Below are 15,452 nucleotides of genomic sequence, written 5' to 3'. Positions count from 1 at the left end.
AAACACCTTCATCTAATTGGACACTCTAATTTACCCCAAAATACATAAATATTCAAATAAACAATCAATCACTGAGTGAAAAAATATTCATGCACGTGTTTTCCTGTAGTCAGGTTTTCTCCCACTATCCAAATACAAATAAACAAATTAAATTAAATTTCAATGTATCTGTGTCTGAATAAATATGAATACAACTGTATGACATGTGGTGACTCTAAAGTAGAAGTATGGATCTGTTTAAAGCCGTAATCTGGAGGATTTTCATTTAAATAAATGGTTGTTAAGTCCATGTATCGCTGGAAGAGGAAACCCAATGCTGATTGAACCGCTGGTTAATTGGTGATGATGGAATAAGGGAGTTACAGTTCACACAAAACATGGAACTGTGCACACAACAGGTTGTTTGCATGTAAAAGAGCAATTGGGGGTCAAGAAGTGATGGTATTTACGGTATAGGTTTTACGGTAAAATTTTATTTCAGAATCTATTAAACAAATGTTAACTTTATCTCAATTTCAAACAGCTGAGATAACGTATAGCTATGTTTAAGGAATCAGCCTATACTAGCACACAATTAAAAATGAAAGTGTGATTGTTTTTTTGGTATAAGATTATAATTCATGTTAAAAGTCCACTATGTAAAAAATATAAGTGATCATATCCAGACTAATTTTCTGAATTGAGTCAGGAAATGTTTACCACATAATATAAGATAAGGCTGTTGATTTTCAGGTAGAATAAAATGTAACTTTTGCCATTTTTCTTCTTGTAAAAATTTTAAATGGGTCAATTTGACCCGAATACCACACAGGGGTTCATATAAAACCATGAATGAACCTGTCAAGTGTCGCAAACAGAACAGTGTGTTTTTCTCAGAAAACAATACGATTTTGGGGAAATCCTCTCTAGTCTCTGATCCGGACTCCGAAGCACAAGATGGCGGTAACGTTACTACGCTGGTTACTAATCGCCATTAAAGCCCACAAAGAATAAGACGAAGAAGAAGCAGGAGGGCGTTCCGCTGAAGAGCATACAAACACAGTATGGTGAATTATATGCAGGTGGACGCGCTTCACAGTTAGATGCTGTCAAAGCTTAGGTTTTTATCTAAAGAGTTTGCTTCCATCGCGGACCCGGCCTCCCTTGATGTTAGCCGTCCTGGTGCCATCACTGCCGGGGGAGAGGCGACAGAGGAGGCCCGGCTCGCAGACATGGAGGCTGGCCGTCTCTGCGGAGGGAGCGAGCTGTAGGACGGTAGGTTGCATGTCTTCCCCCGTTAAGAAACAATGACAGGCGGACAGGACCGGTTAAGGAGTCTCGTCTAGAAAGAAAAGACTTGTTAGTTAGATAGTAACTAGGTCGTTTTAGCTGGACGCTTTAGTTTTCCTCCCCGTCGTCGTCAAAAGAAAAATCTTATTTTTTTTTTTTGCAGACAATGATGATGGTATGGATGTGTTTTTATGGGTTTTCTGCACCGATAAGGGCAAAACAACATTCATTTTAAGTATATTTTTTAACTGTTGGACATTTTCTGTCGTTGTTTGATTGACTGGTGTCCCTGGCCTTTAACATTATTAGGCTAACATCCACATATAAACGCCATTCAGATGTCAAGCATGATAGAAACAACACTGTCAACATAACGGGAGCAGCAGGGCACGGCACGGCTCGGCACGGCTCATCAGCGTAATTTAATACACAAATTAATTTAGTACATTGTTTTTTTAATTTATACACTTTATTGATTCATGTGGAAATTACAAATGACACTGTTATTACACACTACACACAGGCGTGAAATACACACATGCTCAGGTCCTGTATGCTAATGCAATGGATGCTAGTGCCTTGCTCAAGAGCACCTTGGCAGGGCCCAGGAGGTGAACTGGCACCTCTCCAGCTACCAGCCCACTCCACAGTCTGTACTTTGGTCTGAACGTGGACTTGAACCTGCGACCCTCCGATGCCCAAGCCGAATCCCTACGGACTGAGCTACTGTCCCCCATAAAAACCCTTTATGGAGACAAAAAACACCCGCAGCACGACTATTGAAACTCGAAAATAGTTTAAATAACATCTAATAAAAATCTAATAAGTTCTAAATAAAACATCTGCAGCAAGACTATTTAAACTCTAAAATAGTTTAAATAACATCTAATAAAAATCTAATAAGTTCTAAATAAAACATCTGCAGCAAGGACTATTCAAACTCTAAAATAGTTTAAATAACATCTAATAAAAATCTAATAAGTTCTAAATAAAACATCTGCAGCAAGACTATTTAAACTCTAAAATAGTTTAAATAACATCTAATAAAAATCTAATAAGTTCTAAATAAAACATCTACAGCAAGGCTTTATAAACTGTTATGTAGTTTAAAAAGTCTTGCTGCAGATGCTTTTTCTTAATGATGCTACAGAGAAATCTTTTGAAATGGTAGTACACGTGGTTAAAGAGGAACTACAAGTTGTTAACATCTGACTTTCTGATTATTAGGTTATTATTAGGTTATTAGGCATATTGTTAAAGCATTTGTATCTAAAGTAATGCCAATGACAAAAGCGAGATCATGTAAATCATATCGATCTGTAAATTTAAAGTTCATTTACATTATTATTGATTCATGGTTGATTATTACAAAACACATTTGAATGTGTTGTAGCTTATATGGTGGTGAAGGAGGAAATTCTGAATTATTATCATTGCATTGAATAACTAATTTTCAGTACATAAAAAAGACAAAAATATTCACTTGAAGTATGAATATTTGGCGTTTCAGGACCATTAAAATGTAACTCCACTCTGCCTCCACCTCTTCTTTTGTTCTTCTTTCTATCAGTACACATTATTGTGTTTATCCTGTATGTATCACAAATTACAAATGATGAAGAATTGTGTATAATAGGACCCAGAATGTTTCCACTACCACACACTTTGTGATGTTCTCTGTGTTTTCAGTGGTGATTTCTACGGGGGGGGGGTGTTGGCACTCCTAGAATGGACCCTGCACACACGGGGGGGGATATGTCACCTTTGTATGTGCCAAGGAAGAGAAAATCCGCCCAGTCACAACCTAAAGGTGGAGTGCCATGTCCAGGTAAAGAAAAAGAATAAATTCAAACCATCATGAGCAGGATTACACATGTCATTGTGGTCATTTTGGCAGTGGAAATCTGGTAATTTCACCTCCCATCACCTTTTTTTTGTGATATCACTTCTATTAACAGTTGTACAGCGACTACCAGAAAGAACCTGTGACTTAAACTCAGTTGGATATCCCAAGGTGAGAATGAACTTGTACTTATACAATGTTATACTATGTTAAATTCATCATCACACACCCTTCACCATACCTAGAGATCGGCATGGTTTTATTTCAGTTAGACTAATAACTGGTTTGATTTGCATTAAGAGATGATTTCATGGAAAGTATCCCATGGCGATTTCTATGTATTGTGAAGGGTATGTGATGATATGGGGGGGGGGGGGGGGGTAACTTTATCAGGATGCATAGTATCCTGAACATTTATTTATTTATGATACATTATTCATTCATAAAGAAAATTGTTGTCCTTAAAGGTTGGATTTTACCTAATTTTTTAATTAAGGCATTAAGATCAATTTCCAAAGCATGATTTTTTTTATTCCTCTTTTTAGTCAACTTAAGCACGGGTATGTAAACTTATGAGCACCACTGTACATACAGAACGTGTGTCCTGTTTCATGTGATGTTGTACTCAAGCAACTATCCAAAAGTTATGAGGGAAAAACTTCTGATTAGAAGTGTCTGAATGTGTTCGTCCACTTCTGTCTCCTAACGCTCAGAATCTGTTAACTTAATGCCACAGTTGGATCTTTACTTCACCGTTCTGTACTCAAATGTTTCAGAACGACGAGGCGGAGGCCCAACGTGCTCTAAAGATGAAGAGAACTTACGGCAGAAAAAGGTAAGAGACTCATCCACCTGTTGCTTTATAGACTGAGGATTTGCATGATAGATTCTGACATTACATTCAAATGATTAGCAAACACGTAGCTCAAAAAATACACAATTTCTTAGAAATAAATGCCCTCAGGTTCAGATAACTTTATTGGTACCCGTAGGTAGATTTGCTTTCAAGTGCGTGTATTACATTTTACAAAATGTCAAGTACATAAACAATAAGTCAGCAGGTGAGAAATCCTCAACTCTTTTCCAAATGCTCGTAATAATCCTAATAATAAACATGTCTCTCAGAAAAAAACTACCTCTTTAATGAAGATTATTATTATAGATCCCTTATTCAATAAATATGCATCAGGCTTTGTCTCATCCAAAATGTTAGAGGCATTATTTAAAATGCAATAACAAACTAATTGTTAAATTACTGTGTTCTATCTGTTATATAACTGTTATATAATTGATTTGTGGATATTGCTTATTTTTGTCAGATATGAGGACCTCCAGAGTGTTTCCATGGGAACAGTAGATTACCCAACCACCAGCTGCTCAGTGATGGCATCGGGTGGCCTGGCCAATGGGGCGGACCCAGGGTCCATGGCCCCGCCCACTGCAAGGCTGCCTCCGAGACTGGGGGCGAAGGATGTGTGGCCTCAATGCCACGAGACCTGTAGGGAGCAGCCCCAGCCTCAGGACCACAGCTGGAACTCCAGCAGGGACAGAGGCCCCGACGCCTGGGCCCCCGGTAGAGACCGCCCGCAGGAGCAGGTCTGGAACTCTGCCAGAGACCGAGCGGGACACTCCAGTCAAGACCAGACATGGATTCCAGGCAGGGACCGGGCCCATACCGGACCGGACCAGGCCTGGATGACGGGCCGGGACCGAGGTCCTGAGCAAGGCTGGGCAGCCGACAGAGACCGAGGCCAGGACCAGGCCTGGAACGCAGGCAGGGATCCGGGAAGAGACCGGGCCTCCTCAGGGCCAGAGCAGGCATGGAGAACTGGCCGAAGCCAAGACCAAGACTGGAGCAACACCAGCAGAGACCGAGAACACGTCTGGAGACCCGGTACGTACTCTGACACGTTACTCTTAACCCTCATGTTGTCCTCGGGTCAAATTTATCCTGTTATCAGTTTTTTTTTTATCACAAAAAATGGGCCTTTTAAAATAAGTCCTGAAAATGTAAACATTAAAAATATTAAATAACATTTAAAAAAAAGCATCCTCAACATTGAAAAAGTGACAAAAATGTCGGAAAAAGCGATAATTGTGTTATATTGGTTTTCTTTTGTCATGGTTAAATATCCCATTTTCGTTTTTCTAGGGCTGTCCTCGACTTAACGACTTACCGATTTAGTTGATTAAATCTATTAAATGATACTTTAAAAGCGCACGCACAAATGCAGTCCATTTCCCATCTGTAAAACAGATATTCTCTTCATAGAGTCATGCAAAAGAATTACATTAAAGCTCGTGTTTTTGAGAGATGTGCTCATAAGTTTTTTGGGAAATAAATCATTCAGCATGAAAAAATGACTTATTGACTTAGTTAACTAAGACTAAAACTCAGAGGGGGAGCCTTCATTTTTCTTTACAGCTAGTTTCAACACAGGGTATAATTGCTACAGATATGAATTTAACACTAAATTATGAAATTGAATACATTTAAAAACTAAAGTGTTATTGAAACAGGACCTTGATTGGCTGACTGCAACTCTATTTTATTTTAAATACTACATAGTGACATGTTCTGATATAAATAGTATATTATAATATTGAAACATGTTACTTCCCATATATAATGTCCGAGTGTTTTGTTGCATGTATAAGAGTAAAAATGTCTTTGTACATGTAGAGGGAGTTGTCAACAGACTCTCTTGGATATGTTGGTCTTTTTTTGTGGAGATTGACTTCCGCGTGTGTTACTTTTGAAGACTTGAACATGAAGAGAGTCCAGAGAGTGGAGCTGGAGCGAAGCCCGCCTGTTAATAACTTCACACAGCCACCGGAGGGCAGAGACTCTTGTAAGTTACCATCTAGTCTGATATTCAACCTCATCACTTTCCATGTATTCAGATTCTTTCCCTGCAAAAATAAAGAGTTAGGTTGAAATAGAAGAAATAACGAATTACTTCTTAGTGTGTTTGGCAGCAGCATTATAAGATATTTACATGTTTGTACGGAGCCTTCTCGTGGACCCACTGGCAGCATTATAGTTTGGTTAGTAGGGGGCAACAAATAAAATCAAGTTTTGGTTATAACAGAGGGAAAGTACCGAAAAAGTTCCATTGGGTGCCAGAACCAGGGAATAAAAAAAGAAAATTGGTGTCCTTAAAAGGTTGGATTTACCTAAATATTTAGAATTAAGTCATTGAGATTAATTTCTAAAAGATTTTTTTTTATTCCTTTTTTTTTTTTACCCAACTTTAGCCTGGGAAGGTAAAATTTCTCAAGCCACTGCATAAGCAACGCAGTTATTACATTATTGTTTTCTGTTTTTCTCGTCTGGTCCCGACACATTACTCACAGAAAAAGGTTCAAAAATAAAGTATGTTAAAGATGAGACAAAGGAAAATTAAAATTAAATGGCTACACACGAAAATAAGTCAAATAAAAGTCAAAATATGTTCTGGTTTAAAATAAAATCGTAGTAATGTGATGTAATTATTTCAGGTTCAGATGCAGCCAGTGTTGGCGAGGCTTCGACGGCCCCCCCCAGCGAGGAGCAGAAGCCCCCCGTCCCCTCCACCAAGAAGGAGCCTCCTACCTACCCTCCAGGTGCTGTTTGTACCTGTTCACCTTCTTCTATCTATCCCCACTGGGCTGGACGATTTGGGGGGGGGGGGGGATGGAATTGCGTTTTTATTCTGCCAGATTTGCGATAACGATTTGATTTGCGTATAGCTTATGGTCAATATTCACTGAGTAACAGATAAAACATGTCATGGAGCATATATTATATTTTTTGAGACAAGTAAACCTTTTGTGTACGTAGAAAAAGTCTTAGATCTTTGAGTTCAGCTCATGAAAAATCAGGGCAAAAACAGAAGTGTTGCATTTACAATTTTGCTCAGTGTAATTAAACTTAACATGACTTCATCGAGGCAGTTGAAGTTTTTGAGTCATATCAAGACTCAGACCTCACGTGAGATGTGCTGCTCCTCCTTCTGAAACATCCATGTGTAAAAGATCTTTACTTGTCAACCTCCACCAGGAAGTCAAGAGGAGCGCTGGCAGCTCCAGATTGTGGCCAAAGGCAGAGTCACCTGTCCAAAATGTAAAAGTGTGAGCAGGAAGACTGTGGAGGGGCTGAAGAAGCACATGGAGAACTGCAGACTGGTGAGCGCTCAGTGTGTGTGATCCCTGATGTAAAAGTTATTTTAAAGCATACAGACTTCTACATCTAAGTCCTAACTTGTGCACAGAGGTGGGTAGAGTAGCCAAACATTTTACTCAAGTAAAAGTACTGTTACTTCAGAATAATATCACTCAAGTAAAAGTAAGAAGTTGTCATCCAAATAATTACTTGAGTAAGAGTAAAAAAAGTGCTTGATGAAAAAACTACTTAAATAGTGAGTAACTTTTGAGTAACTTCTGATTTATTTGTTAACACAAACATCAATCAGTCAGACAAAAATACAAAATAATCATCTTTAAGCAAATTATAGATCATCCAATCAATCAAATAAATTAAAATTAATCTATTAATTATAAAATAGCTTAAGTGAAGAGACTCAAAACTGTAAGTACAGTAGTAGACTAAATGTACTGCTGAATACAATCTGCTGTTAGATAGAGAAGAAATACAACTCTGAAAGGCAAGTGACTAAAACACAGATTGATTCCTAACCATCAGGTTACCATCATATGTGATGGGGTATTAACTTCCTGAGTCCCAATATACTGGTATTTATCTATACTGGTTTATTGAATATACACGCTGTATAAATGGACACACATGAGGAAACTGTAATCTGTTGTGTGCAGCAACCGTTCACCTGTCAACACTGTGGGAAACAGCTAAAGTCTTCAACAGGGATGAAGTACCACATCATGGCTGACCACAGCCATCTGGTAAGAATATTCAGACTTAACATTTTTACATCCTTCCACATACATTTATTTCCTCAGGCACAGTTTTCAGACATGCCTGATTTATCTTGCAGCTGTGCAATTACCGTGATAAATAAAGCTTTCATTCAAGTAGAGGTGTTTCTTTGCATCTGACACGATGTTTGCCTTATTCATAGATATAGTAGATGCTGCAAAATGTAGACAGTGCCAGTTTAAACACATGCTTTAAGGAGTTTGAGGGTTAGCTCAGGGGTTTGGACAGATTTTGGCTTCCTCTTTTTCCAGCCCTCAGCAGAAGATGCCAAGGACCTGGATGACCGTGCCATCAAAGACAAACTGCGCAAAATCCTGAAGAGACTGGGCAAACTAAAATGCTCTAAAGAGGTGAACTGCCAAATCATTCATCTAAGATAGGGGACATGTTAAAACAAGATAAGAAAAGGTGATAATTTCACGGTTCTTTTTCTTTTCAGGGCTGTAATGCTGCCTTCACCAGCATCATGGGCTACGTGTACCACATGAAAAAGTGTGGAAAAGAGGAGTCGGAGCTGGAGAAGATGTTGCTCAATTGCTCTCACTGCGGGAAAACCTACAAGTCCAAAGCCGGGCTGGAGTACCACCTGAAATCCGAGCATGCTCCTGTGAGTCTTGTGTTTAAATTCATGTAGCAATTCAGATAACTTAGACGGAAGTAACAGTTTAGTTTGAACATTTAATACACACATTAAGTCAACAACATCTTAAAATGTGGTGTTACCCAGACGCCCCAGAAGAGTGAGGAAGACGAGGCGGAGAAGGCCCACCGGGAGGCCAACCCGGAGAGGACGGCCAGCGGCAGGGTGCAGCGAGCATCCGCCCAGGTGGCAAACTTCCACTTGGCTGAGATCGCCAACAACGAGCTGCCCAAAGACTGGCCCAAGAGGAAGTTTCAGTCGGACCTGGTGCCAGATGACAAAAAGGCAAGAGAAGATTGCCTTAAATGTATACATCAAGTTGCGAGATATATACGAGGGTATCGTTTGTTCTATAATGTTTCCACAAACTAAGAGGAATGTGATTTTATTGACGGACTAAAACAAAACAACAAAAGATCTTTACACTGTTTTGAAGGCCAGAACAAACGAATGTCAGAGTTCCCTCTCTTGCCAATATATAAGTGTCCCTACATTGACTTTCTGCCTTTCATTGACCTCCTCTTGTTCATGCTGGCCTCTCCAGTTGAAATACGCCCGGCCAGGCCTGCCTGCCTTCAGCCAAGAGGTGCTGCGGAAGTGGAAGAATGAGGTGAAGCTGCAGAGGAAAGTCCATTGCCCCAACCAGGTATGAAACAACGGTACACTTAGGGCCCTATCTTGCACCCAGTCTTTGCTAGTTTAAAGCAACACCAACGATTCTTTAGTACATTAAAAGCGGTAACGGACAACTCTGCTTCCAACCTGTAGGGGGACCAAAGAGGAGAAGTGCTTTGGTGTTGCTTTAAGACTGAAGCAGTTGTTAATTTCCTGTCCAGACACACAAACACAAACACAAATATTTGCAATGTGAAATAGTATTACAAGGTATCTGCTGGCGCGCTTTTCACTTCACGCACGAGCATGTAATAAGGTAAACAATATATATATTTAATATCAGACGTGAGGGATAGCCTGCTAAGGTATAATTAGGGTACTACTTGAGTTAATGGAATTAATACATTTGCACATTTATAGAAGAAGATGAAGACATTATTACACATACATTACATTATTATTAATCTCCAAAGGGAAATTTAAGCCTGAAAATACACACATGCAAACAAGACTTCTACACATGCATTGAATGGAAAGATCTCAAAGCGAGGGGACTGTCCCTGGCGGTGCCCAGGAGGTAAACAAGCGCCTCTCTATCTACCCGTCCACACTCTGTTCTTGGTCCGCACGGGGACTTGAACCAGCAACCCTCGGGTTCCCAGGCCACGTCATTACGAGTTGAGCTACTGCTGTCCAAACAGATTAGTTTGTTTATGTTTCTCTATGTGCGCTATGTATCCATATATGATGATTAGTCACCTAATCGGTTGTTTTGGTCTTAGTCAGCTTAGATTACTTTAGTCAATTAGTCATTTTTTATACTTATTTGTTTGTTGTAATGTTAAAGGACTTATTTCCAAAATAACATATGAGCACATTTCTGTTAAACACAAGATTTAAAGTGGTGCTTTTGCATGATTCTTTTTGGAGAAACTCAGTTTTACAGATGTTTCGATTAAAATCAACTATTTGATAAGTTTGCTCCTTCGTATTTGGTATTGGTAGAATATCTATGTCATATTTATATTACCCTTTCTTTTGTCAAAATGCATTTTTAAATCACAGCTTAAGTCCATTTCTGAATGAAATGCAGAACTCACGACTTTATTTGTGTCTTCCTCAGGGTTGTGGCTCCACCTACACCAGCGTGTCCGGACTTAAAGCACATCTGGGACTCTGCACAAGGGTACATCAGCTTTTTTTCTTAATCTCTGAAACAAAAGGTTCAGTCTATTGGATGTAACAATGATTGTGTTTATTGGGGTTGGCAGCAGAGTGAAGGAAACCATGCATAGTAAAGTTAGTAGCTATACATTCGGAAATGCATTTGAATTCTAATCTGACTCTACTAATTTGCGTTTCTCAGGTGCTGCTTTTTGTGGCCTTTTTTCAAATAAAGTATGGAGTATTATTTTTGTGAAAATGTTTTAACTAGGCATACACACTCTCAACATTTAATACAGAGTTTTTGAGACATTGTTGATTTGTCAAATGAATCCATCTTTATTCTTGTCCCCCAAAGCCACAATTGTTCCAAGATAATCAGTAAAACCACTTTCTCTACTTTTGCAATCACTACAGTTGCAGCAAATGGTTGAGAAAGTGCTCATGTTATGCTAATTTTCAGGTTTATGATTGTAATTAGAGGTTATATCAGAATACATGGTTTAATTTTCAAAAAACACCAAATATCTGTTGCTGCAGCTCCTCTTTTCACCCTGTGTGTTGAGCTCTTTGTTTAAGCTACAGAGTGAGGCATCAAACTTCTGTTCCATCTTTGTTGGGAGTCGCACATGCTCAGTAGCTGGGTAAGGACTACTAACCAGTCAGAAGTAGAGCAAGAGGGCGGGCCAGGCTAGCAACTAGACGAGCATTAGAACGTTTGTTACAAAGTGACGTTTGTCTCTGAAGTAAAGGCTGGACTACAGTAGAGCTGTTTGGAGTGTTTTCTGTTGGAGATGGTAACTCCCTTGAATTGGGGGGGACTTTGGACTTTTTCACTTTATAAACCTATAACATCCACAAAAAGCCCATATATATGACGACAAAGTAAAGGAAAAAAGGCCAAAAACATAATTTGAGCACTTTAATAAAATTAAGTAGTATTCTGGCTTGTTGAATTAATTTCATGGCTCTTTTATGTCTTTTGATCTCATTTCAGGGCGACTTTGAGGCTGGTAAATACCGATGTCTGATCTGCAACAAAGAGTTTAACTCTGAAAGTGGAGTGAAATACCACATCAACTCTGTCCATTCACAGGTAACGACATAGTTACGACAAGCATCTTTAACGCTGTTTCTTCAATAGGGTTGGGCACCGAAACCCGGCGCTAAAACCACCGGAATCCACCGGACCGAAAAGCAGAAATTAGGAATTATTTAGACTAAAATTAAAGGAATGGATGTTGAGGGATAATCACAGACTGGAATATGTCAACTTTTACTCAATACTATTTCAGAAACACTTAATCTTTTTTTCATATGCTATAAAATTGAATAAGACGCCCCAAAGTTAATGAAAGTAGAGATCTGTACTTGCCTAAGAGCGTTGTGTGGAATCAATCATGTTATTTTGGGGAATTAAAAAGAACATTGATAGAGGAAAACAGGACAATTTGACCCAAGGACAACATGAGGGTTAAAAGTAGCATTTTAGGACCGGTATCGGGGGACAAAACCCAAACCTTACCCAACCCTTTTCTTTATTTTAGAATAAATAGCTTTTCTGTCGACTTGTAGATGCCACTCAGTGAGAAGAGTTGCCTCCTGACTTGCTTTGACCCTCCCTTGTATATTTTCAACAGGACTGGTTTGTGACGAACAAAAAGGCCTCCAAGAAATTTGAGAAGTTCCTCAAAAGCCAGCCCAAAGAGTTCATCCCTGATGTGGACAAGGAGCTTGTCGATCACTACCAGCACCACCATCATCATCTCCATCACCTCCAGCATCCTCATCATCATCATCATCTTCATCATCAGCAGCAGCAGCATCATCACCACCAACACCACCATCAGCAGCAGCAGCATCACCAGCTCCAGCACCAACCCATGCAGCACCCTCTGCAGCCACTGCATCACCTCCAGCACCAGGCTCAGCTCCTCCACCCAGAGCACCAGAACCTCCATCCGCCAGTGGACGCCCAGCTCCAGCAGCACATTATGCACTACACCCCGTTAGAGCCTCCACCCGGACCCATGTGGGTGGAAATGGACCGGGGTGGGGGAGCCGTGCCGGACCCAGAGCAGGCCCCGGTGGAGACGGACAAACCCGGAGAGGACGGCGGAAGGATGGTGGAGGGGAAGAGGAGAGAGAAGAGGGAGAGGGGGAAGGCTGACAGGAAGCGGAAGGATTGCTTTGCTTTCGGAGGCGGTGGCGGCGGCGTTAGCAGTGGCAGCAGCAACACAAGCAGCTCATCCAGCGAATCGGAGGTGGAGCAGCAGGACAGGCAGAGACACATCGACCAGTGGAATCTGAAACGGCCGGACATCAGGGAGCCCCACCCTGAGGCTGGAAAGGAACAAAGGAACACTTAAAACGAAACACACCTAAATCCACACCGACAATTTCCACTTGCACTCGTCATAGCCGAGCCGAGTTCAACAAAGAGATCCGTTCGAGCGTCTTTATCAGCTGTGACAATGTGAGGTAGAAGAAAGCAAACTGTTTTCCACTAGACGCGACAGGTGAGGGGTCAGCCGGCGACTACACAAGCTCCGATCTGTAACTTTTAGAGTTTGAGAAGATGACGATGGAAACCTTCAAAAGAGCCTCACGGAGCCAGCGTGGCCGCGAGACCCACTTCTGGTTTAGAGGCTGTTTCCCTGTCTTGGAATGGTTGTCATTGTGTAGCCTTGAGAAATAGTAGTATACCGTATATCTGTGTGTTCCTTACACCAACTTTAAATGTGTCTTATTTGATAAACCCCTTCCTCGGTTTTTCATGGTTACCTTAAAGTGAAATAGTTACTTCAACCTTTAAGAGAGGCTGCTGCAGCGTATAGCGTTTTATTAGACCAGTCTAGTCGCTCTATTTCTCGCCGAAAAGATTTTGTGCCTCTTAAGTACGATCTGTGTCACTTCATACTACTCATCATCACTTTAACTTACAACCTCTTCCGGGCTGAACAAATAGGGATTCTCCTCACCCTGGCCCTTCCCATACCATAGTTTCATCAGTGAGATTTTACTACATTTGTTTTTTCTGACAGTGAATGCAACTCGGCTCATGAATGACGATGGGATGGCGGGTCTGCTGCAGCTTGAGGTGACATTTCGGGGGGGGGGGGGGGGTCCAGTGCAGTTAAAATAGGTTAAACAAAGCAAATCCCATTTTAAAAGCTCAATGACGCCAATCCATGGTGAACAAGTTTATATTACATATTAAGACACACTCACTACTCACTTAATCTTTTGCAAATTGCACTACAGGCTGTAGGTGGCGCCAGAGGAGCCGTATTTTTTTATTACTTGCTTCGTGTAGTTCTACTGGAACATAAAGTGGGTTTTAACAACTATGACAGAAAGTTAGTTTTATAAGTCTTACTTACTGCACCTTTTAAGTACAGAAGAAGAAGAGAAGTCTCTGGTTATAGCGCAGCTGGCCCAGTATCCGTGTTTCCATCAACGTTGCATTATTCTGCACATTTTGAAGTATGGCATTAGAAAATGTTGATGCAAACGGCAAAATTCAAGAGAAAAAAAACGCTCGCTTGGGGTGGTTTTTGCCTTTTTCGGAAAAGAGTTAATTCACAAAATGGGAGATGGAAACAGCTTTGCCAGATAAGTTATGGTGAACATGTAACTCACATGACTATGTCCCAGTGTCCATCAGATGGGGGAAGGATCGGGAAATGGGTCCCAACCAGTGGCGCGATACGCTTGTTGCGGTGCGCGGTAGTCTGAGCCTCAGCCCCGTCGAATAAATGGATGAATTGGTTCAACAGCTTGAATGGTACGGCCCTGCACATCGCACATACACAGCGGTGAACGGTTGTCTCGCTGACACCAAACGTCTCCGCCACAACCCTGGACTCTGCACAGTTGGCCAACTTGTACAATGCTAGTTCTCTCCATTTAGCCAAAGATCTTCGCTTCTAAACTCTTTGATTTAGCAAGCCGGTTGTTTTCTCTACAGCCGTGCACAACTAGCCTGGAAATCCAGACCCAAATCCGAAAGATTAAGGGTCTGGCATTGAATAATGAAAATGAAAATTTTTCATTTGAAAATCTCACTGCACGCAATTGGATACCAATCACAACAACCCATTGCGACGTGCAACCAGTGGAGCTAACTGACAGATGAAACTCTTGCTGTATCCGGACGGCAAAACAGCAAAAACGTAAAGGACCAATTTTAGGATGGTCATCTGTTCCTCTTTTAGATAAAAAAGCCAAGTCTAACTCGTTCATTGTAGCGGCCAAACAACTGGTGTTCATCGGTAGCCATCTTGCAATGTTCACTAATAACTTTAACGTCGCAGCGCTGTCGTCATCTGTTCAGCTCGCCTCTGGCCCCGCCCATTTCAGATACACCGATACGATTGGTGCGTCTCGCCTCTGGCCCCGCCTACATCAGATACACCAATGTGATTGGTGCAGCTTGGCTACAAGGGCATAGGTAATGAGCAGCATTACTCAATGCAAATTCCAATTGTGCTCTCGCGAGAACTTAGTTGACATGCGACATTTTAAAAATCTACTAAAAATTTACATGACAGTTAGATGGAAGCATGGCTACTGTGATGACAGGAATCCAGGAAATCCTTGCACCCAGCTGTAATTTTTGCCAAAAATAGTGACATTACATGTAGCTCCCCCTAAAACCATACTTTGTTTTTACATTCCTATTTGTGAAGTATTAAACAAAAGAACCTGTTAAGCAGTAGGTGTATTTGTTTTTTTACTTTTCAAAGAGCCAGGCTAACCATTGCCAACTGCTTCCAGTCTTTATGCTAAGCTAAGCTAATCACCACCTTGCTCCATTTCTGTACTTGACACAGACATGAGCGTGGGATCAGTCCTATCTGAATCTGGGGACAGATATCAGTTTATTTCCCAAAATGTTGGACTAGCTAGTCAGCTGACATTGGCCTACCTCTCAATATTGAGATATTTCTTAATATCTTTTCAAGAAACCGGAAACATGTTTT

General features: G+C 40.8%; 1 protein-coding gene across 1 annotated transcript; it reads left to right on the top strand.

Annotated features, from left to right (window-relative positions):
* The first annotated feature begins 955 nt into the window (after positions 1-955).
* On the top strand, positions 956-15,452 carry znf512 (zinc finger protein 512). The gene is made up of 16 exons (XM_034900432.1): positions 956-1,254; positions 2,959-3,097; positions 3,228-3,283; positions 3,889-3,947; positions 4,432-5,006; positions 5,875-5,964; positions 6,614-6,718; positions 7,155-7,279; positions 7,928-8,014; positions 8,300-8,398; positions 8,488-8,655; positions 8,776-8,973; positions 9,233-9,334; positions 10,427-10,489; positions 11,465-11,563; positions 12,108-15,452. The coding sequence occupies exons 2-16, from the start codon at positions 2,998-3,000 to the stop codon at positions 12,834-12,836; spliced, it is 2,655 nt and encodes an 884-aa protein (XP_034756323.1). The 5' UTR covers positions 956-1,254; positions 2,959-2,997; the 3' UTR covers positions 12,837-15,452.

Source organism: Etheostoma cragini, chromosome 18 (genome assembly GCF_013103735.1).
Source record: "Etheostoma cragini isolate CJK2018 chromosome 18, CSU_Ecrag_1.0, whole genome shotgun sequence".
Taxonomy (NCBI): domain Eukaryota; kingdom Metazoa; phylum Chordata; class Actinopteri; order Perciformes; family Percidae; genus Etheostoma; species Etheostoma cragini.
This window is presented reverse-complemented; position numbering and strand designations above follow the sequence as displayed.